This window comes from Geospiza fortis, unplaced genomic scaffold (genome assembly GCF_000277835.1).
Source record: "Geospiza fortis unplaced genomic scaffold, GeoFor_1.0 scaffold346, whole genome shotgun sequence".
Taxonomy (NCBI): domain Eukaryota; kingdom Metazoa; phylum Chordata; class Aves; order Passeriformes; family Thraupidae; genus Geospiza; species Geospiza fortis.
In genome coordinates, this window is record NW_005054361.1 from 1,807,010 (window position 1) to 1,831,437 (window position 24,428).

At 38.8% G+C, this 24,428-nt stretch overlaps 1 protein-coding gene across 4 annotated transcripts in view; it reads left to right on the forward strand.

The window, feature by feature from the left end:
• TRAK1 (trafficking kinesin protein 1) overlaps positions 1–24,428 on the forward strand; it is an 81,032-nt gene that overhangs the window by 35,858 nt on the left and 20,746 nt on the right. For all 4 annotated transcript variants that reach the window (XM_031059416.1, XM_014308193.2, XM_031059415.1 and 1 more), the window contains 10 exons: positions 5,239–5,315; positions 8,544–8,660; positions 14,337–14,437; positions 15,246–15,354; positions 17,119–17,197; positions 17,590–17,720; positions 18,231–18,305; positions 19,531–19,668; positions 21,290–21,366; positions 23,343–23,579. In XM_031059416.1, coding sequence (XP_030915276.1) covers positions 5,265–5,315; positions 8,544–8,660; positions 14,337–14,437; positions 15,246–15,354; positions 17,119–17,197; positions 17,590–17,720; positions 18,231–18,305; positions 19,531–19,668; positions 21,290–21,366; positions 23,343–23,579 — 1,115 coding nt within the window. In that variant the 5' untranslated portion in view covers positions 5,239–5,264. The remainder of the gene's footprint in view (positions 1–5,238; positions 5,316–8,543; positions 8,661–14,336; positions 14,438–15,245; positions 15,355–17,118; positions 17,198–17,589; positions 17,721–18,230; positions 18,306–19,530; positions 19,669–21,289; positions 21,367–23,342; positions 23,580–24,428) is intronic.

Here is a 24,428-nt window from a genome sequence, read left to right on the forward strand (position 1 = left end):
AAGATTATTTTGCAAACAGTGCCATTGAAATTAGAGTAAGCCATTCTGTAGCATTTGAAGTTCAAGACAAAAACTGAATCTATTGGATTGTCTGAGTGTGTATCTCTCATAGCATCATGTTCTTCCAGACTCCTGCACGGAGCTCACCCACAGTGTGACCTGACAGTTGTGAAGCAGCTGGCACTCTGTGACCGCTCCTTATCCCTCTAACCTGGGTCACGGCACCGCTGACCTCCCTGTCTGCCTTCGGGAGCAACTGGCCTGCTCCCTGCTTTGGGACTGCTGGGGGAGGCTGGGGGAACTGCTGGGCTGTTCCCTTAGGATTTGGATTTCTAGTAAGGTGTGACTCAGAAGCACATTCTTCAAGCTCTGGTTACAGTAGTATATTAAAATTTTCAAGGTCTTTAGATATGCGTATTCTCTTAGGGCTGTCTCAAATGTGGCAGGCAACAGCAGATCTGAAGCCTCTGCCCCAGCTTAGCCAGGGCTGTCAAAAACACCTCTGCATTGGAGGAGAAGATACCATATTTATCTTTAACTGTGAAAAATCAGTAACAGCTGACAGCGTATTTCAGGTCTAATTTTCCTGAGTTTATTTGAAAGGTGATATACCTAATATGGCACAGTTTCAGAATTCCACATGTGCTTGGCTCAAGTTGATGTAGTGCTCACAGTAACCTGTGCCAGAGCATAACTATCAGTGGCTCTGGAACTGAAATTGTAATTTTTAGTGGGTGCTTTATTCTTTGAGTGTAAAAATAGCCTTTGAGAAATGAATCCATTGAGAGCTGAGGAGTCCGCGTGTGCCAGGGTCTTTGATGGCTCCCGTGTGCCAAGTGGCAGCAGGGAGCATGGCTGCTCAGTCAGATTTGCCATGTGTGTTCTGTCCATGTGCAACCTTCAGGATGCAACGCCCTTGCCATTGTATCTTTGGTGTATGTTTGGACAGAGCTGTGAGCAGAGTGGGGCAAGACAGAAGCTGTTTGTGAGGCAGGGCTTGTCATGACTGAGCAAGTATATAGCAGGCCTTGCCATAGTTAAAGGCTTTGGGTAGGGAACTGTTATGGAAAAAAAAGCACTGTCCCCTACTGCCACCACTGTCCTCCTGTTGCCAACCCAATAAGAAGCATGGGTGTTTAAATGGCAAGAGATCTGTGCTCCATGAACAGTATTCATTTCCCCTGATGGAGTTTCTGATTAACTAGATTTTGGTAGTAGGGAAATCTTCATGCTAAGGCCTTCCCTGTTAGACTCTATAATTATACAGGTCAATATTACCTGCCCCAAAAGTGAAACTTTACAGTGGCATGTTAGCCTTCTTAAGTTTCCCAGTAGTTGGAAATAGAAGTGAAGAGGAGCAGTGAGAGGTGGGCTTTCCTTTTCAGCCACTGCAGCTCTTTTATTTCATTAGTTTATCCTTGGTTGACAGGTCTCAAAAATGAAGAGGGAGTATGTGTTGAGGGAGGCAGGGAACAGGAGCTGAGGATACCTGTGACTGCTGGCCCTAGTGATTTATGCTTTTTCCTCCTTCTGTTTGAATCCTTTGTTTGGCAGGTGGTGGCTCATTGCAGAAGCTGACAGTAGTGGTATTCTTGTTCCCCTTTCCTTCCATGGCTGTCTCCTGTTCCTGCAAACATCCTTTACTCTAAGTAGCATACTTGTTGAATGGGTGACTTCCAGGGAGCAATCCAGAAAAGTGCATGTGTTCCTCCATGTCCTGGTGCATCTTCAGCTTGGGAATCAGTGCTCATTAACTAGATGACAAGAAATAAATACAGGGTACATCCTTTCAGCTGTACTTACTTTGAGAAACACAGGAATGTCGTTACCAATAAATTTGCAGACTTTAGGATGGTATAAAGATGGTGCTAGGTACTTTAAGGCAGAGGAAATATTTGATCTTTGTAGTGTTTGTCCATTTGTGTGTTTGGCTTAAAAAAAACTCCAAATACTTTGAACTGCAGATGTGTCCCCAGTACCATGTATTTAGCACTGTCATGAAAATAATGTGAAGGGAGCTTTCTCTGTTCTTTGTTTCCTGTTTTGGATGTGTGACATTAGCTTCAAAGCACTTATCAAAATACGTGAGTTTTTAAAATTATTCTTTCTTTGTGTGTTGTCTATCAGCCTTCTCCATAAGCTGAGAAGTGCAAAGTATATTTGATTTGGCAGCCTGCATGCATCCATGCACTTAGACACAGTGCTCTCTGTCACCCTCAAGCAAAAAACTACTGATGTGTGAGTGAGCAAAAAGAGGTCAGTAATTTGGCACTGCAGGTTTTGCATTACAAGGCACTGTCCTTCATTTGCTCTTGTTTTATCTTTACAGCAGCATTACCAGGCTCTCATACTCATCAGAAACTCCAGCAGGCTAGAAACCTACTATGCAGGATCCATTACATATGTGACGTGGGGGGGGTATTTTTCCACTGCACACTTCACTGATAACACCTCAAAATAGTTTTTCAAAATACTGTCTTTTTCGCTGATAGATTTTTTGATCACTAAAGAAATAAAACTGCTATACTAGGAATTGGCCAAATGTTATGTCAGTCTATGGAGGCTGAATAACTAGATATTTAGACACTTTTGGGGATTTTTTTTTTAATTATGCTTCTGGATTCCACTCTCCCCTTACTTTTCACCTTCTCTTTCCCACAAGCCTTGATTTCTGAGTAATTGAAAGCAACACATTTTTGCAAGTTTGCCCTCCTTCCAAAAGCAAATCCTTCCTTTTAGCTTGTAGCTCTGTGTTTCCACAGTATTGTATGTAGTAGTAGTAGTATGGACAGTAGTTCACTAACAGATTTTATTATATGTGGTCCACTGAAATTTATTTCTACTTGGATGTAGAGGATGCATAAAAGGAGGCTTCTGCTTTGAAACCCTTTTACTCTGGCAGAGTAGTGTACAAAAATCTCTGTTTTGACAATCACCAACAGAACTTTGATGGAAATTTCTAGATATAAAAGCTGTTGGTGACCAGATTCTACTTTGCTGCTGGTAATGACTGTTGTTATAATGCTATGGTATTGCCTTGCCAGGTTAAAGTTTAAATGGCAAATTCTGAAGGAATAACCAAGGGAGTATCCATACAATCAACCTTATCATTCTCCCAGCTACGTGACTTTATTCTGTCTGAGGGAAGACCATCCTTTATCAGCCTGGCTGTTAGGAAGGTTATACATTTACTTGAATCAGGATGGTGTGAGGTTGCCATAGTCCTGCTCATTGGTGATTGTTAAGTGCTAGGTACAGAATTTAAGTGAGCTTGCTAATGACAATGTCAAATATTATTTTATAGCAGTGATGGAATGTTGTAACCAGGGGAACTATTTAGTGTGCGGTTGTTTTGGAAACCTGCTGGCGTCAGGGTTTCTGACAGATGTTTTATAGCATGACTTATGAACTTCCTGTATTTAAAACAAAATTGAGTTTATGGTGATGTCAGTGTGTGTGTGTGTGTGAATAGTCTTCTGAACATTACACCTTCTGTTTTTATGTGAAGTTTTTATGGAAAACTTCTGTTAAACCCCTTTCTGCAAGTCCCTGCATTTTTTTCCTGTGGAATCCTTATTAGTCTGTTTTTGGGTAATATAGCTTGTAGTTTACAGATGTGTTGTGTTTTTACTTCTGCAGTGATAGAATTATTCTTTCTACAGATATGTCATGTTGGTCAGGTTATTACTTTGAAGCATAAACTTTTTACTGTTACCACTTTCAGACTTACTATATGGATAAATGCAATTATATTTTGAATAATTTTGTTTAGCGTTCTTTGGAGTTCACTGGCACTACTCATGTCAATAAATATTATAAATGTTTTTAGGATGTGATCTTCAAAAGTAGAATTAGAGAAATGGGAAAATAAATGAAAAAATTGAACTTCTTGCCATAATTTAAGCAATTTTCTGATATTTAGATAGGGAAAAATATCCTTCAACATTTCAAGAGATATCTAAGTAATATTGCATTTGGTGTATTATCAATTGCCTTAGTGGTGATCAGCTGTATATTTATTTATATGCAGATTGTGCATTTATTAATTAAGTAGTGTGACAAACTGTCTCCTGCTAATGTTACTGTACAGTTCTGCTTTTTTTTTCCTCCTCAGTATGTAAATCCTATTAGGCCTGATCTGCCTCTTTCCCCGCCTTAGTGGCACTAGAACAACATTAGCTTATCTGCCAGACGGAGCCTTAAGTGACATTGCCAAGGGTAAATCCCCTGAAGAGCAGTTCAGGCTACAGCAGCCTGATAACTCAGAGTCCGTGTGATCCACTGAATTTCATTAACAGTCCTTTTTTCCAGAATTACAGGGTTTGAGGAAAAAGTGTAGTTGGAAAAAAAATAGAAGGGTAGAGCAGAAAGTGCTGTTGTTTGCTGTGATTGTTGGTGAATTTTTTCAAAACTTGTTGACTTCTAGACAAGTCAGTGTAGCTTCTTAAAGGATCACCTATGGTGATAGACTGAACTTCCGCATACTTTCTTCAGTCTGACAAAACTCCTGGTTCCACCTTAATGATTAACAATCTCAACCAATCTAAGTAAATATTTGTTATGAGTGATACTGTGATCACTGTGGTGTGGCTGGGTATTACAAAAACCATTTCTTACTTTGCATGCATACTTTGCTGTCTTGTACCATAAAACCCAGTTCTTATCAACTTAATATGACATAGTCGCTTTCTGATGAACAGAGCCCCTAACAGTATTGGAGTTACTTATTCATGGAGTAATGCTACTGCATGCCATGCAATGAGTAGGTGACATGATGGAATCCTAATCATATATCTAAGAACATCTGTTTTGACTTCCTGATTATTTTTTTAATAAACTCAGGATATTGTTCTTCAGAGAAGAAAGTTTTAACATTTTAAGTTTGTTATGCTGCTGAAAAAAGCAAGTACTTATAACAAGAGGAGCATTTGTATTACCAGTATCACATGAATCTTGGATTTTTTTGAGGGCAGGGGGGTAAGGGGTGTGTTGAGTTTTGTTTGTTTATTGTTTTGTTTGGTTTGAGTTTTTAGCTCTTGATATGCTCATCCAGAAGTTGACATAAGCACTTCTTTAGATGAAAACTTAAGCACATCTAAACTTAGAAAGATATTTCTTGTAATGGATGGGAGTTGAACTTCAGTGATCCTAGTGTGTGGTTTCCAGTTCAGAATATTCTGTGATCCTCCCCCAAGGGTACTGCCTATCTGATTAATGTTTTGCTTTATTTCTTTGCAGTTTTATGTGCTGAAAGAGTGGGCCAGATGACTAAAACATACAATGACATAGATGCTGTAACACGTCTTCTTGAAGAGGCAAGTACTACATCTGTTTAAGGACCCGTACACAGTGTGACAAAGTAGTACTGACATTACATGGTACCACTAATAAACATTGTTGGTAGATTGTCCTCCATTGTGGAAGAATAAGGGCTCTAAGTGTATGTACACTTTATCTTATTGGTAAGCTAAATATTCTTTCTAAATAAAGATAATTTGTTTACCTCAGTCAAATGGATTCATTACTTCTGGTTATTTTTCAGTTGAGGCCATGTAACTTGTTTTTGGCCAAATGTTTGCCCTAATGAAGGAGGAGGAGGAGGAATCATCTTAAAATGACATATATTTTTACTGTACATGTAAAACTGAGAGTATCATTATTGATGGATATATTCTCTTCAGAAAATAATAAAAAAAAAAGTCTCACTGACTTGTTTTCATAATAATTTGTTCAGATAATTTCTTTCCAGAGAAGAACATAGACACAAAATCAGAAAATACCTAGTACTCCATTTGCCTTCTTTCCTTTATGTTTGGTTGATTTGGTTTTTTTTTTGTGGGGCTTTTATACCATTATTATAAAAATTGGTATTCTTGTAATCCTTAGCACTCTAGAAATGTCAAAAAGCAACTGTCATGGTACTATGCTCACGTTCAATAAAAATCATGATAAATTGTTGGACTAAAATCAGCTGTATTTCTGCAGTAAACTTGAGCAATGATTTTCTGAAGAATGCTTATGAGTAATTCTTTAGGTGAAAACTGTTACAATTTTATCAGTTCATGGCTGACTGCAATTTAGTCCTTTATACTCAATTGCTTGCTTATTGCAATAGCAATGTGAAAAATGATGTCTTTCTAGCCAATTGAGTGGTCTGTTATTCCTCTAATTCTGCAAGAAAACAAACATGGGAATGAATGCTCGCATCTCCCACCTGTTCTGGATACCTCTCAATGCAGTACAGTCTTATATTTTGTGCTTTGAGCCAAACCCATTCAAACACCTCTGTACAAATTACCTGTTAAAACTGATGTGTTACCCAGAAGACTTCTCCTGGAATAATTCAACACCTTGTAGTAACAGTCTATTAACTTGTTTGTGCCCTGTTCCCTTTGTCTTGTTTGGCCGAGATTTACTGCATTTGGTCTGTGGCTCCTTCTAGTAATGACGGCAACATTCTGCCAAACTGTTTCCTCCCCTGAGTCCCTGTAGCCAAATGTCTATAGATCCAGGCGTCACACTCACGGGAGCAATGGTTGAAGGACTTGCTGAGCCAGTGTTTTAAAGTTTCTTGTGTACTTTCTTATCTGGATGTTTGGGAGGGAAAAATAAGGGCATGTATAACATGTCAAACTTCATTAAAACAAATACTTTCAGTGAGCCTTTTTGTTTTGTTTGACCATCATTTCCAATGAAATTACTCTGTTCATAGGGATAGGTGCACCTTTCTTTGTTCTCCATATGATGGTTATCATAAGAGATTACAGCCATTTACAGAACTTAACTCCTTCTATTGCTTTCACACATACAAGCGAGAGAAAACGCAAAAGCCACCCCTTGTCTGTCCTTCATGTTTGCAAGCTTCAGGTGCTTGCATTACAACGTTGAAAGGTGCAGCTTTGGGAAGATAGGAAAGAGAAGATCTTGAAGCAACATGTGTGCAGATATTTCAGAAATCTGTGCCTATAGCCCTGAAACTAAGGAAAGAAAGTGGCACCAGGCCTGCCTGGGTATGTGGTAAAAATTGGAGCAGGTTTCATCATGAATCTGCTTTCTCATCTTTTTCTAATAATAGTGTAAATGTGTCTTACTTCTCAGTATTATTTTTTTACATATAGCTGTAATAAATTGGTTCCTTAGCATTGTGTTAATAAAAGACCTGTCCCTAAACTGAAATTTAGAGCTGAATTGCTAAAAATTGGGTAGGAAGACTGGGGAGGTTATTTGAAGAGCCTGGACATGGACTTACATTCCTCAAATTGGAAGTTAAAAAACATTGCTGCTAGATAGCTCCTTCTCTGTAGAGTCAAAACCACAGCAATATATTTTTTCCACTCAGTATTTATGAAGTGAGCCAAATTAGTGAACAATAAGTTGGCTTAAAATATGTCCAAACATATTTTGGATAACTTAGTGGCACCTATTGTTCTGAAAGATTGTACATAAGATTACATAAAGATTTTATGGCTTGATAATGCCAGTAGCTTTTAATGCAAATATAAGTCTGACCTTCAGAAACCATTTGGAAAATGCTATTTGCAGATACAGCATTGATCAGTCACCTCTCTTTTTATTTACTGGTTATTATATAACTTTTTTTTTCCATTATGAAAGCCTCTTCATTCAAATTCATTGACTTCAAATCCATGTGAACAGTAGCTGTACGTTTTGTAGGCTTTGTCATTAATGTACACATGACATAAGGTAGCATTTAGTCATAAAATCTGGGTGGTAGTCAGGGGCAGTAAGTAAGCTCCAAACAGTATTTTCACTGACAGGGAGAAAATTCTTCCTCAAATGGTGTTGAATTAAGGGTATGGTAGGGAGTTAACCACAGCACCATTTTTCCACTATTAAAAAAAATCTCGTCATTAAAGAAAATGATAAATAGAAATGCTTAATGAACAGCGCAAAATTTTATGCAGTTTATCATCCTCTCCCAAGCAGATTACTGTCCCATGTACGAGCTTTTGGAAGGCTGAGACATCCTTATGTACATGTCATCAACAGGATAAATTTCTGGTACCTGTGTGAATTGTCAAGACAGAGTACTTCCAGAGTACTTTCCAGTACTGTGCTCATAGATGAGGGGGAGGAAGAGACCAAGCATGACATGCGAGGAACCAATTAATGTAGTTTGGGGCATCTGCAAAAAGGAAAGAATTAGGATTTGTTTTTTTACAAAAGCACTAATGGTTGGCATACACAAAAATAGGAGCTGAATGTTCATTGTGGTGGAACTGGCTTCTACTCCTGCATAGCTCATTGCCTTTTATTTGTAGGTGGAGCAAGTAGAAACTGAAGAATGCTTTGAGAGAGGGTCAGTCATTTCAGAATAATGCTGTTGTAAGATATGCAAGAGTAGAAAAGGAAAATCAGCAAAACCCCCCAAACAAATAAAACCTCACAGAAGGAAAGGAAAAAACTTTTTATTGTTAAGGGCTTGTTTCTTCCCTTTCAGGGCAATTTTACCTTCCCTCTGATCCTTTGGTGATTAAAAAAATATAAATTGAAATTGGATTTCTGTTCTTAATGCTTCACAGAAAGAACGGGACTTAGAATTAGCTGCTCGGATTGGTCAGTCGCTGTTAAAGAAGAATAAATCACTGACAGAAAGAAATGATTTCCTGGAGGAGCAAGTAGAACACATCAGAGAAGAGGTAAGATTTTTATGCCTGAATGCTGTATATGCAGTGATGTGGGGAATTTTCTTCTAGCTTCACCTTGTCCATACATTTGGCTGTGGGCAACCTGCTCCTGTGTCTGACCACCCTCTCTGCTAAAAATGTCTTCCTTACATCTAGTCTAAATCTGCTCTCCTTTGGTTTAAAACCATTACCCTTTATCCTATCACAACAGACCTTGCTAAAAGGTCTGTTCCCATCTTCCTTGTAAACCCCCTTTAAAGTACTGAAAGGCTGCAATTTGGTCTCCCTAGAGCATTACCTTCTCCATGCTGAACAACCTCAACGCTCTCAGCCTTCCTCTATAGCAGAAGGAATATTTTTGCAGCCCTCCTCTGGACCTGCTTGAACAGGTCCATGTCTGTCTTATTCTGAGGACTCCAGAGCTGGGTGCTCACCAGAGAACAGCTGAGGAGGAGAGTCACCTCCCTCAACTTGTTGGCCATGTTTCTTTTGATGCAAACCAGGTTATGGTTGGCTTTCTGGGCTGGGAGTACACACATTGGTGTGATCAATAAAACACACCAGAAAGCTTATATCATTTCAAGTAGCACCTGTGCTTTAAAAGCGGTCTTTAGCTTTTACTTTAGTACTTTAGTTGTACTTTAGTAAGTACAACTGTTGTTAAACTCCAATTTAATAAATGAGCTAGGAGTCAATGTTGTTTCTCCAATTCTGAGGCAGTGGCCTTGCTTTTTGAATCTCACCTGTATGTGGTTTTGAGCAAGACAGAGAGCAAGAGAACAATGAACCACAGTGGAGTAAAAACTTTAAAAATGGTTCATAATTAACACTGCTCAGGGGTGTGAGATGTTGCATTATGAACATCTCACATAAAGCGCAGATGGAGTGATCAGTGATGTGTCATAAATGGTGGTGAAGCACACACAATGAAATAATATCCTTTGATGTGGCCCCCCCTTTTTGGCATGGAAAACTAGTTCTGTTCTCTCCCAAAGGAGTGCTGTTGCTTGCTGCCCAAGTCCCATTATGAGGCAGACCAATTTATTTGTGTGTGGGTCAGTATGACATGTACTAGGTATGTGCAAGGTGACTGAGCAGGACTGTGCATTCATATCATCCATCCAGAGTGGAAAATTTGATTGAGGAAGGTTGAGGACAGGGACAGGCTGCTTCTGTCCACGTCTGTTTTTATTTAGTGGGACTGAGGAGCAGCATTAGGAAACGTGCCACCAAAAATAAGCCTCTTACCAGGTGGCTTGGTATGTTGGGCCATATGTTCTGTCAACACCCCTCTTTCACACTGTTATTTTGATTCCTTCAGAAACTGATGCTTTTGAGGCAGAGCTCATCAGCCTTTAAAGTCATGACACTTCTGTGTATTGAAAATCTGCCTTTAATAGGTTGCAGATTTTCTATTAAAACTAAATTTTGAATATTTGAACAGAACAGTAACTAAGACAACTGTCTTTAAGGGCAAAAGATAAGAGAAACAAAATTAATTGATACTTCTAAAATTCTGTAAAAATTGCCTAAAAATGGTTTGTCTGGGAGATTTGTGTTTTCTGTTATACAGGGACAAATTATTTCTGATGTGTGGTGTAAAATTAAGATTTTATTGGTGTATGTATCACAGCATGAATTATTTAGCTTTATATCTGTATTTGCCTCATGGCAAGAATAATTTAGCTTTATATCTCTTTGACCTTTGTCATGACAAAACTTTCTGTCTATTCCATTAAGCAGGCAGAGTTTTTCCTTTGGGCTGGTAACATGCCACGTTGATAGATACACGTTGAAGTTATAAAGACCTGTTCAAAGTGCATCAGATTCTTGGGTTTGTCTTTTGAGCTTGTGTTGTTAGGTGCTGCTAATTTTAAGAAGGGGCTGTGATCATGTTCAGTAAAAACTGTTGTAACTGAGATTTTTGCTATACTAGAGAACAAAAGGTGAGTGGACTGAAGCAAGCCCTTTAGTGTGGGCACAGACATTTCAGTCTCAGCTCACTGTTTCATTACTGTATTCTAGAAGCATAAACATACTGAGAAAACATTCTTAATTGTGAAGTATTTTGCCTTACAGAGATGGGTGTCTGCTTTTTCAGCAGCAGAGTGTAGTTCCTAGGTACAGTGAGTCTATCTGCTCTTCAGTAAGAATGCTGCAGCTCCATGTTCCTTTTCTGTGAGATGGTGCTGCCTACACTTTGGTATTGTCTTCTTTGACATTAGAGCTCAATATCAAAGAAAAGTAAACTGTAAATCTGCACAATGTGAATTGTATTCAGGATGGAGTAGCTCACTAGGTTTTAGCTTCTCATAATCTTTCTAAATCTCCTAGTTTCTACTTCTTTTTCCTCTATGTATTTTGGCCTATGTTTCTGAAGCTAAAATGGCAGCACTTCCAATGCAGTCAGTCCTCAAATAACACCACCTCAAACCTGTGTTAACCTCTGGGTAATGCAGCCCTCTAGACCTGTTATTCAAGTTTCAGGTCACCTGTTAGAGTTTATGTTTTGATGATAGCAGGTTTCAAAGTCCAGGTTTGATTTTGTTCTGTGTAAAGTGAGAGGAAAGGACAAAGTTGAATTATAATCTGGAGCAATGGCTTAAAAAATGGAACATTGCTTTTGGTCTATTAAAGTAGAAAGTAATATTGTAAAGACAGAAATGCTCTTTGACTTGGTACTTGTATGTGTGCTTTTTGCATACAGTGTAACAGGGTGTCTTTCTTTTGAGTAATTCTAACCTGTTAAGCACTTAGTTGCTGTCAGGAAAAGCAAGTCAACTCTATTCTTGAAACAGTTGTTCATGATTCAGTAAATATTGATTCTTTGAATTAGGTTCCAGGTCTTTAAACTGTTGTTCTCTGGGTGAGGATAATTTTATCTTCTAATTAAATTATTTTAAGATAGGTACAGCTATTTCATGAATTAGTTCTGGAGCTGAGTAAAGCTGTCAGGCCAGCAGAGGCAATTAGAAGCCTGAAGAGATGAGCTATCACCATGCTTGGTTTGTGGGTGTCGTGGGCCTTGTCCCATGCGCAGCGAGGGCTCAGTCCCTATTGCTCAGTAACAAGACCAAGATTGTGCAGCAGTAACGTGGCAGCATTGGCACCGGAGGGCACATGTGGCAGTGGCTTGTGTGAAAATGTAGAACAGGCTATTTCTGTTCATAAAACAAATACAGTGTTTTGCAGTGTGAAAATGTGTACTGAGTCTGTCTGGGATGCTGATAATACTCTTCACCAGCCTACCTGGTGCTGTGCTTTGGGTTTGGGACTAAATCAGTGTTGATAACAGTGTTTTGGCTATTGCTGAACGATGCTTGCACAACATCCACCAGGCTATTTACTTTTTCCTTCATGCCCCTCCCAGCCTCCCCAGCTTTTTTTTTTTTTCCTCCCCTCTTCACTTGGTCCACCATCTGCACAAGATGCTGGGAAGCTGACCCAAACTGACCAAAGGGATGTACTATACCATATGTTGTTATGTTCAACAATAGAAGGTCAGGGAAAGGAAGAAGAATCTGGGACATTCATGGTTATGATGTTTGTCTTCACAAGTGACAGTTCTGTGTGCCAAGGTCCCACTTTCCAGTAAGTGGCTGAACATGCACCTGCTCATAGAAAACAGTGAATAAATTCTTTATTTTACTTTGCTTGCATGGGAAGCTTTGCTTCACTTATTAAACTGTCTCAGCAAGAAGTTTTTCTTGCTCTTGAGTCTCTTCTGAGTCTCTCCTTCATCCTATGGGGATTGTGGGGCAGACTGTGTGCTCAGCAGGTGGGTGCTTAGCTGCTCACCAAAGTTAACACACCACAAAATGCTGCATCAAAGGGAGGGGTTGCTGGAAGTTACTGTGAGTGTTCCACAGTTTCACAGCCTGATTGAGATTGGAAGTGAGCTCTGGAGATCATCTTGTCCAAACCTGAAAGACCCCCTACAGTCCATTGGCGAGGACCATGTCCAGATGGTGTTTGACTGTCTCCAAGGATGGAGACCCCACAAGCTCTCTGGGCAACCTGTGCCAGTGCTCAGTCACCCTCACAATTAAAAAGTTGCGCCTGATGTTTAGGAGGAACCACCCATGTTTCAGTTTATGCCAATTGTTTCAGGTCCTGTTCCATTAAAAGATCAACCTTTCTGACTGTTCACTCTCTTCTGGAGGTTTGGAATGCTCGGAAATGGCAGTAAAAATAGTATCCTCATTCTTTTTAATACATAGAAAAAAAAACAGTAGCAAGAGCTGGAGATGTTCTAGTGTCCACCCACAGACAGCATCTGAATTCTTGCTTCTTAAAGAGGCTGAGTTATAATGTGCTGAAAGGAAGTAAATCGTTATTTTTCGTTCAGCATTTTCTCTCTTGCTGAAATGGAGAAAGTGAGCCTCCAAAAATTAATGCACAAATTTTGTTTAATAGCTTTCTAAAGTGTAGTTGGATGGGGATGTTTTTTTTTCCCCTTGCTATTTAGAATCCATGTCTCAGGAGGACTTGGTGCCTTAGCACTTATTATGCAGTCATAGTTAAGTAAATGACCTTGTTTGGCTCAAATTGTGAACAATTCAAGTGCTTTTTTGGATTGCATCTGCTCTTTTGTTCAATGAAAATGGAGTTCAAATCTATGTAATTTATATTCTCTGGTTTTTTTTCCTAATAACAACTACAAAGAAAAGTATGCTTACAATATGAAAAGCAGAAGTTTATTAAAAAGAAACATACTCTGCATTTTTTACATGGGAAAGTGCAAACTGAGGGTCAAGTCTTGCAGTGCAAGTGGAAGGAAATGGATGTGTCTGATCAGTTGTGCAAGGCAAATAAAAGCAATCTCCTGCTGCTGGCATCTTAAGTCACAGCTGTGAAGTTGTGTATCTGCTACTGTCTAATTGGGCTTTTAACCCTTTTCTTGGAGAATAGCAATATAAAGTAACAAAGATGACATTTGTAGAGCTGAAATTCATTAGGATTAGTATTCAAAGGAATCCTAATCACCCACTTTTGATGTTTCATTAATTTTTGATGTATGCATATACAAAGTATGGGAATCCCACAAACTACTTTACTGGAGCCAAAAACACCCGGAAACTGACTGCAACTTTCACTGTTGGAGCAGCCTCAGAACAGTAGCCTCCCACTGTGTGGTGGTGTTCTGCAGCTCAACCCACACTTGAGTCACAATTGTAACCTTACTACACAAGCATTTCAGTAATTTTATGTAAAGCCTCTTGGAGAGGAGGAAATGTCAGCATCTGAGGCCTGCAAGGTCAGCATCCATGCCAGAAGGTGACAGTCATCACACAAAATGAGTAAATGCAAGGTTTGGCTTGATTGTGCCACATTAATTTCTTGCTGTATCATTGCAATATATCCATTACTGTGCATGTGAACCTAGACTAATGCAACAGTGAGTCAGGACTGCTCATCTTAAATAAGGAAAAAAGAAACATGTCTAATGGCAGTGAATAATTGTATATTTGGACCAGTAAAAAATCATTTAGTGGCTACTTTAAAAGGTACACTTTCCCTTCTTTCTAAGAAATAAAAGAAATGGTTCTGGTCTGTTTCAGTCTTGGACTCTTGATTTAGTCCAAGATGATGCCTGGAGAGTGAATAACAGGCTAATTTGTGGTGAGTTTGCTTAAAAATGGGTCTGGAAAATCAGCTTACTGATCTGGGAGCTGTTTCTTTGTGTAGGTTTCTCAGCTGCGGCATGAGCTGTCCATGAAAGATGAGCTGCTCCAGTTCTATACCAGTGCTGCTGAAGAGAGCGAACCAGAGTCCGTCTGTTCCACCCCGTAAGTCAATCGATCTGCAGCGCTGAGCTGTCATCTATTGGATGATTTCCTAACTTTGAAAAGTGGTAAAATTGCCCCTGTATTGGCTGGTACTATAAATGGGACTTAGAACTTGGTGGAAGGTCCAGCTGGAAGGATTTGCACTGAGCCAGCTGGCTATCCAGGTGCCTACAGGAGCCAGGAGAAGAGAGTACACAGGGAGGCTGCTGGCACGACGCTGCAGCTTTCAGAGGAACTGGGTCACTGTTGTGCTGGGACAGCTGTGGGTCTCACTGACAGCAGCCCAGTACACCACACACATTTGCATGTGCTAGGACATGCTATATGAGTGACCTTTGTGCTTGAAGGACCTCTGAAGGCACTATGGAAAAATTCCAAGCCAAAGGAAAGAAATAAAGCATGGCTTACAGCGTGGGTTCCAGGCAGTTTTCTGGCTGAACAGCATTGCAGGCTCTGAGGAGCTGTCTGCCCTTGCAGAGTTATTGCTGCATTCTGATGAAGCATGTACAGCATTAATCAGGAGCTATTGGACTGCTCCCTGTAGTAACATGGTTTCTTTTCTCATAACCTTGGCTGAACAGCTTTTCCATAGGAAATGTGCAAAATAATAAATAACATTTTAAAATGTTCTCTTTTGAAATCCACTGCAAATTTATTGCTTCCCAAAAGTAATGGCATGAGTAAGCTCATAATAATAAGTAATTCATGTGGCTCTGTTTGCTTTTGAGACCTGTGTTTGTCTGTGCTTCTGTAAGATTTGCCATAATATATGTAAAAATTATTTTTAATTGTTGCTTTCCCCTACAAGGCTGAAGAGGAATGAATCGTCCTCCTCCGTCCAGAACTACTTTCATTTGGACTCTCTTCAAAAGAAACTCAAGGACCTTGAAGAGGAAAATGTTGTGCTTAGATCTGAGGTGAAGTTGCTCCCTTTGCTTTGCTTAATATAGTTGTTTATCTAAATGTGGAACAAAGGTATTAAGAAGCTTGTATTAAAAGCTGAGAGTCTAACTAAGAGTATAATTCCACATATAACAGATCTCTCTGTGGTTGTTTAATCACCATCCTTTATCCTTTTAAATGAAGGAAAGGCTGAAATGTGGAAGCTACATAGAATCACAGAATTGTTTAGGTTGGAAAAGAGCTCTAAGGTCATTGAGGCCAACCTTTGACCAATCAATACCTTATCAACTAGACCAGATCCCTGAGTGCCATGTCCAGTCCTTTCTTGAACACCTCCTGGGACAGTGACTCCAGCCCATTCCAATGTCCTATCACCCTTTCTGTGAAGAAATTCTTCCCAAAATGAAGATACATGCAAAGCAATGTTTGTGCAGTAAGAATGTGCAGGAGCATGGACAGATTTTGGAGTCCAGGATTGCACTTTGAAACAGGTTGTAAAGGCCTGACCTGGCAGATACATGTGACTTGAGCTGCAGATCTCAAGTTTGTAGGCTGGCATGGTCCCTGATACCAATTCAGTATTTGTCAACATGCAAATTTCTTGCATTACATTTCTTCATTTTGTGCTTCAAGTCAAGGCAGTTAATATTTTAAATTGAATGTACTTCTCTTTATTTCCTATAATATTCTGTTGTTTCACAGAGGACACAGGTTTTTAAAGTTTAATAATTGAATATGAAGTGAATAATTGTATATTTTCAAACCAACTTTTAAACGTGGGAGCATGTTACCACTTTGCAAACATGTAGCAGAGTATAGCAGGAGAGATACTTTTGCTCTAAGAGTGAATATATGAAAACAAAATGTTTCTACCATTTTCCACTGCAAATGCAGGGCCCATTGTAAATAGGTAGTGCCACACCTTTGCACAAGACACCAGGTAATGCAGACTGCTGTGCTCTTAACTGAGAAGGTGCACAAGGAAGATGATCTGAGAATAATGAGCATTAGAACTGAGAAAGACACTGCATCAGGATCTCTGGGGTAGGAAACCCCATGCAGCACTGCCTTCCCATCCAGGGAGATGAAGTCTGTGCCAGCAAGACACAGGATGAAGCCAAATCTGAAACCTGTGAGCTGTGCAGTTCTCTGTAGATGCAGTCTGTGGGTGTCTGTGCATGCCCCCAGCTTTGGGAATAGATTACAGACGCACCGAGGTGGTGCCAGACAGAACCAGCTGGCTGCAGCCATGCTGATCTTGGCACTCCCAGAGTCAGAGTGGAAAAGACAAACCAGGGAAGGAGGTTGCATTAAGGTTTTTTGTGGGTTATAGTGCCAGAACTTTTAAAATAGGATCAAATAGCATGTTTTTTAAGTACCTGAATGTTTAATTCAGTTGTTTAAACCAAGCATTTCTTTAGTTTTTGATGATACCTAGCTTTGCTCTGTGACCAGATCAAGTTCTGTGTGCTAGTGTTTTGTATGTCCAAGCCTTTCTTTTTCTTCTTACTTCTAGTGCAAAATACACAAGTGACATCTAGTGGGGATATGGTGATAATGATGCAAGTTTCTCCATACAGTAATGTCTCTGCTGAGTGTTCACCTGGCCTCTTTTTCCAGAACATGTGGGAGGACAGGCAAAAACTGTAGTTTCTCACTGTCTTCCTGAAGGAGTGATTAGAATAGCTTGTCTTTCTGAAGCAGATGGAAGTGCAACAACAGACTGGCAAAGAACAAATGTGCTAATGTAGCATATTTGATGTGGATTTCTTGAACAGGCCTGTCAGCTGAAGACTGAAACAATTACTTATGAAGAGAAAGAACAACAACTTGTCAATGACTGTGTAAAAGAGCTAAGTATGTGCCTACTTCTTTATACTTTTTTGAGATAAGTCAGTAAAAATCCAAAACAGATCAGTCAGTCATGTTTTTCAGTGGTAATTATTTTCCTTTTGTAAATGGTTATGAGGAGAAAACTTCTGGGCTGAAATTTCACAGCAGAAAATGTTGGCTAAAAGCTAAATCTTTCTCATTTAAAAATAGTTTTGCATTGAATGTGTTCAGTCTTCTTTGCAGCATGAGCACTTGATGCCTTTCTGGTTTTGTGTCCTACTGTGTTTTTCAAAAATACCTTACTGTGAATTGGGTGTAGGATTCTGCTGAAGCAAGTGATGTTCTAAAAGAACATCTTTATGCTTACTTTTCTGATTTTGGGTTTGTGATGTTAATTGTAATTACTTATCTTAAAGGGGATGCAAACATCCAGATTGCCAATATCTCTGAAGAGCTAGCAAAGAAAACTGAAGATGCTGCCCGACAGCAGGAAGAAATCACTCATCTTCTCTCTCAGATAGTCGACCTGCAGAAAAAGGCAAAAGCTGTAAGCAATCCAGTTGAGAGACTACTGTTGTTATTTGCTGCTAATGTTACTGGAGGACAGATTAAAATCCTCTCTGTACTAGAGCCTAAAGGAAATATTCCACCTTCCTTATGTGGATGACCTTGTTTGGTGTTTAATATTTGGCATACTTGACTAGAAAGCATCAATTTATTAAAAGATGCATAGATGGTTTCTCAAATGCAATAGTTAAAATTATTTTAAATATTAGATACAAAACTCTGCTCTGAGTTATGTTGGTGAGACAAGACTGTCAGTGCAAGTATTTCAGTGGGCACATACTTGTTTGGAGGTTCATTTAGCAAGGTACATTCTAATGCTGTGTGTTCTTGTGTTAACATTATAAATGTTTTTAAACTAATGTGTAGATTAATATTGCTGTGAAGGAGAGGTGAGAAAAGTTACAATGTTCCTACTTACCTGTAGTATATATGATACAAATATCACAGGACAAAACATCATAGTATTTCTAACATTTTTGGCATATTTTAGTGTGCAGTTGAAAATGAGGAACTTGTCCAGCATCTGGGAGCAGCTAAAGATGCCCAGAGACAGCTCACAGCAGAGGTGAGTACATTACTTAATAATACAATAATTTAGTAGCCAAGCAATGTCTGTTCACTTTGCCTTGAGAGGTTTCGTCCGAGTTGGATCAGAAATATTAAATAGTTTTGCCTGTGTATATGGAATGAAGGAAGATTTATGTTCCTAGTAGAGCTCAAACCCTTTTCATTCCTATTCTCTGCTCCTTCAAGTGACACACATTTTGAAACACAGAGACTTATGGGCTGTACAGGAACACCTTTAGAGGTTGACTTCTCTAGGCTGGCCATTTCAGCCTATTTTAACTAGTGAGATAACATGGAAGAGCTCCTTGATACTCTGTTTGTTCAGTGTATAAACATAAGACAGTTCAGTATTTCTGGTTGTCTTATGGGTGCTACATTTGCATGAAAGAAAATGGACAAGATGAATGAATAGAGCTTGATCCCTTTAGGATGTGTCTTGCACTTGCACTACTAAGTGATGAAGGTGGGAATGGCCATAGAAGCTTTTCAGTGTGTGGACCTTTTCTATCTGTGGTGCTCAACAAAGATTGGGCTCATGCCTCACCATTGCTTTCTTAGGAAAGAAAATGAACCAGATCTCTTCGTCTAAACCAAATAGCTTATTTTTATGAAAGTTGGAATGTGGTGTTTCAGACTTCAGCCCCTTTGCCAAACTTATTTGAAGTGGCTGATGAACTCAAAAGCTGTGAGGGCACACAGACATCTGTAGACAGAGTGATTACACAAGATGTGTTTCCTGACAAAGCTAAAAATAAGGCATAGTCTTAGGCTGTTGAAAGCTATATGTGTATATGTATGTTTGCATGAAAATCCTGGCTTTATAATTCCTAAGTCCTTTGGGCCATTGTGGAATGTCTTGTCCTCAGACCATGGTGTTTGCCGCTGTGGTCATCATGGCAGTGATTAAACACTAAACCTGATCAGACGAAAGATACTTTTTTAGCTCTGTGTGTTCTCCTTGACAGTGGCTTCACATGGAAGAAAAGGAAGGAAACGGAGCAAACAGTTCCTTCCACATTGTTACCCTCCCTGCCTGCCTTCCCATCACTAATCCATGTTATTAATGATCCTCTAGTGATACCCAGTTGTTGGGGATCAATTCCTTTGAAGTGGAATATTCTTCCCTACACCGTTATTGCTTACCAGTATTAAAAAAAAATTGGAGGATTTTTGTGGTTATAGTCCAGCCCTTAAGGTCTTGGGCTGTTTTCTCTATGTTACAGTTGCGAGAGCTGGAAGACAAGTATGCAGAGTGCATGGAAATGCTTCATGAGGCTCAAGAAGAGCTGAAAAACCTTAGGAACAAGACAATGCCAAATGCTATATCACGTCGGTACCACTCCCTTGGTCTCTTCCCTATGGTAAGCAGATTTAAGGGAAAACCTGCACACATCAAGCAAAGGAAGTGTGTTTGCCTCTGACTTACAGCTTCAGGGATAGGATGCTGGGTCTGACATAAGCATGGGTGAAATGTCTATTTGCATAGTCTTAAAGGCTACCTGAATGATCGGTTTTGCAAACCTAGTTCTGAAACAGTGGTGCTGTGCAGCTCTGCTGCAGTGTTACATACAGCCTGCAGCTGGGTGTGCTTATGCTGTGAAACCTGGTTAACAGATTAAGCATTAACAGGTTCTTACACACTTCTGTACATCTTTGTTAGGCATCTCTTGTACTGTGGTGGCTGATGTTCATTAGGACCTTCCTGTTTGTCTTCAATATCCTTGGAGATAAAACTTCCTAATAACATAACTATAGTTTCCAGACACGGCATCTTTCTCGTCATTTATGATATACATTTTAGTTCTTCAGTCTAAACCTCTGAACAGGGTTAAAAGCATAACTTCTTGTTTCATAGTGACTGAAAATTCAGTCATTCATTAAAAGAATGTTAGTTGCTAATCTGTATTATGGCAAAAAGTTATGGTGGTTTCACTGGTGTTATCAACTTCCTTTACCTGATTTCATGTGATTATGACATTTAAAACTCAGGAAATATGCAGTACCCTCAATGAAATGAAACAAAAAGAGTGGATAAGAATGTGTGCAGTGACTTGCTCTGCTTGCCTGTGTATCTCTAAAGTAGTTATATTACTTCTGAAGGCAATAGTAGCAGTGACTCTTTTGAAATACATTAATGTAATCATGCAGCAAAATCTGGCCTGCCTTGTCTTACTGCTGAAGAAGAACACATTTTACTCGCGCTCACAAGAAGTAAATTGCCCACAAAAGCTTAGCTTGCCTTTCTGTGCTCCCCTCTGAGACTGAACACAGGCCAAATTAAAGTGCAGACGTTTAATAATACAAGTTGTGCTTGCAAAAATAATACAAATCGTGCTTGCACAAATACAGCTGAAAGCTGTGGAAAGTATGCTTGTGCTGAGATAGGTTTATATGTGTTGTGTGAAAATGATTTTCAAATGTTGAATCATGGGACAAAAGATCATTTAGGTTCGCTAATGTTTGATACTTAAACCCTGCACCCAGCAGTAAAATTTAGTGACCAGCTACAGAAAGCTGATGGCCTGCTACCTCTAACCTTACGGAGAAAGTATATAGTGCTTTATGCCAGGAGTCATGTCATTTTTGTGGATGGGTGGATAATGCAGTGGGTTTTATGTTTATTCTAAATGAGAACATAAAAAGCAAAACTTTATACATAAAAGGTGAGCATTACTGAGTATGGAATTCAGTCTGGGTAGCTGGATCATGTTGTTGCCTGCAATGCTTTTTTAAGGTTGTTTGGCAGATATTATGTATCATCAGATGGTACATACTGCAGGAAAATGAAGCTAAGTCATATTTTGTCAGTACTTGAAATACCTACATTAGTTTTCCAGTCATTTTTCTTATTTAAACCTTCCTTTTTTCTTCTAGAAATACTCTTCATTATTTATTATTTTGTATAAGTAATTTATTATTTTCATTCATGACAACCTATTAATGCTATGATATTTGTTTCTCTCTTGTGCTTATTTTTAACAGGATTCTTTGGCAGCAGAGATAGAAGGGTCAATGAGGAAAGAACTGCATTTGGATGAGCCCGACTCTCCTGACTTGGCGTATGACTGAAAACAATTGGTTCCTAATTGATTGGTTATATCTGAATTTAATTATTTGATAAGAAGAGAAAAAGAAGGAAATAGTTGAGCTAGATATTTAGAAAAAGCTATTTCTAGCTGCATGTGAATGATAGAGAGAAAGGAAAGCAAATTGCTTAGTTTTTGGGGCATTTTTATTTTCTCCTAAAGCTGCTAAAAGAAAACACCTATATACTGGCTTTGCTTTGTCTTGTAAATTTCTTTCCTCATTGGTGAGTGCTGAGAATGAGAAAAGGTTTGTTTTCTTGTGTGTTACCATGCTAGATTTCTTCAGGTACCAGTTAGAGGAGGAGTTCAAGTTCTTGGTGAGTTTTATAAGTTACCAGGTTGATCTAATCCAGTTTTTACAGGAAGAACATCAGGGCAGTAAGGGATTTGGAATGGTTGGGTACTTAGTGTGATGCCCATTATGCCTGTGCTGAAGTTCTGTTGAATTAAACAAGAGAGTAGTTTGAAACAAGTTAAGTGCTTGCGACAGCCCCAAAGCTATAGATAGATACGGCTTGGCAGAAATGGCCTCCCTGATGCCAGTTGCACGTGTACTCCAATAGGTTTATCTCACAGATTTGTACAAAGCATGGATTGTTTAATTTGAAATAAGTTAATCCAGTTTACAGGGTCTGTTACAGAAATGGAGTTTACAAAACAGAACAGTCAGGGAAGGTACAGAAACCTTCTAATTGCATTTACAAAATGCCTGATGCATACACTGACCTTTTCTGAGCCTGAGCCAAGAACTGCAAATGAGGCTTTGACAGAGTGAAATGTTGGTTAGAAAAATCTAAGATCAGAAAGTTGTGAGCATGCTCAAACCCCATAGGATCCTTTCATCCTTTCAGTATAATCTAACTTAAAGCTAGTTTAACTTCTTTAGAATATCTTATTTACTTTGCCTGTACCAGAGGAGGATACTTTTTTTTTGGTTGCATGACTTGGCTTGGTTTTATTTATTTGTGCAGTGGTAGTAACTGCTAGGTCCATGGGACTATTTATTGATAAATACTCTTAGATTCAGCCTTATAATGATATACTGCTCTAGACCTGGAGCCTCCACACAAAGGGTGCAACTGTTGAGCACCCATGGACAGAAGGAAAGATATTTAAATTACATTAAATAGCCTAAGGCATGCAGTTACTGTTACAACCTGGCAGTGTTACCTTTCAGATAGAAGGAATGCGCTAGCCTTGTGTTCAGCCCTTGTTGAACTGTAAAATAAAGCAGTGGTGGCATTGCTACAGCATGATGTAGGGTAATTTTATTTTGTCAAGAAATTTCTGCTTCAATGTCATCTGATGTCAATCTTGAACCAGGTGAATGATGTTTGTTATGATATAAAGACAATAGTGATAAAGAATGAACTGTAGAAGTAGGTCAAATATTAGGTTTCCAGCCTTGACAGTCTCTCTCTCAAGTCCTGGTCCTTTTCTTTTAAGTACTATTTAAGGGGATTGGGAATTGGTTTCAGAGAGAAAAGATACAGGACTTGCTTGCATGGAGATACTCAGGAGAGTAAATTCAAACTCTCTTTTAAAATGGATTAGTTGGTTTATAGTTAAGAGTTGAATGGAGGTAAATTCTGGTTTTTAAAATCTCATTTTTACATAATGGCTTTATGGCAGTTTTAGCTGATGTACTGAAATGCTCTTTCACTTATTTTTTATTAGTATTTGAAAGGGTCCACACACATGATTGTCAAATATTCTGTCAAAAATATTCTAAGGTGATGGAAGAATTATGTTGATGGATTGAATGTAATGGCCAGACTGTAGCTAGTATGGGACCATATGCATACTACTTTACAGAACTATATACAAAACCAAAGTGTTTGATAGACCTGTGAATAGGAAGGGCTGTTAATAAGCTGTTACTTGTTTCTCTGTTCCTTCTCATGGTAATAAGTTATTGAGTGATTATTAACTGTGTGTGTGTTTTACAGGCATCAGAAGCGGGTCTTCGAGACGGTGAGAAATGTCAATCAAGTTGTCAAGCAGAGATCCATGACTCCATCACCAATGAATATCCCAGGCTCTAACCAGTCCTCTGCTATGAACTCAGTCATTTCTAGCTGTGTCAGCACTCCACGTTCCAGTTTCTATGGGGGAGACATCTCTAACATTATGATAGACAACAAGACCAATAGCATCATCTTAGAGACAGAGTCCTCGGACAATGGGTCAGTACCAGAGCACTGGAATTTGCTTTTGCTTTGTTTCTGACATAAAGGCAGTGTTCCTGTTTTCCTCCTTTTGTCTTATGCAGTGCAGTTATCACAGTGGCATACGTCCTCAAAATCTATTTTGTGCTTATAGTTTTTGGGCACTCAAGTTTATTTAAAAAATAAAGCTTTTAGAAAGTACTGTGTATTGATCAGTGTCTGCAACTCAGACCTGTTCTGAGATGCAACATCACCAGATGATGTAAAACCACCCTTTGTTTTTATGTGTCAACACTTAAAAATAATTACATTTTCACCATGTTGCATAAATGCCAGGGAGTTCTGATTCCAGATGCAGCTACAGTTAATTGTTTTGATCCTAAAAATGAATAAAGTATGCATCTGTAGGTTACCTAATATGATAACTTATGAATGAAACCAACCAGAACTTTGTTTTTTTTAGCTACTTGTCTCTTCCCCCAGTACAGCTTCACACTATATGCTGTATATACTGTTCATTAAAATGGCTTAATATTTCAAAACAATATATATTTGTCAGTATAATATTAATAATAAGTATAATTTTTATAATATTTTAACATATATATAATATTATTAATATATAATAAGTATATTTTCTTGTGACTCACAAGAAATTATACTTCTTATATATTAATAATATTATAAATATACTTATTATATATTAATAATACTATAAATATATATACATATGTGGTGTTCTTACAGCAATTGCCCTTTAACATGGGGCCTGCTTACCTGAGTTTATATAACTGTGAGAGACACACAACAAGAAGACTACTCTCACCTCTTTGTAGGAGGAAGCTCTTAAGTAAAGTGCAGGTTTCC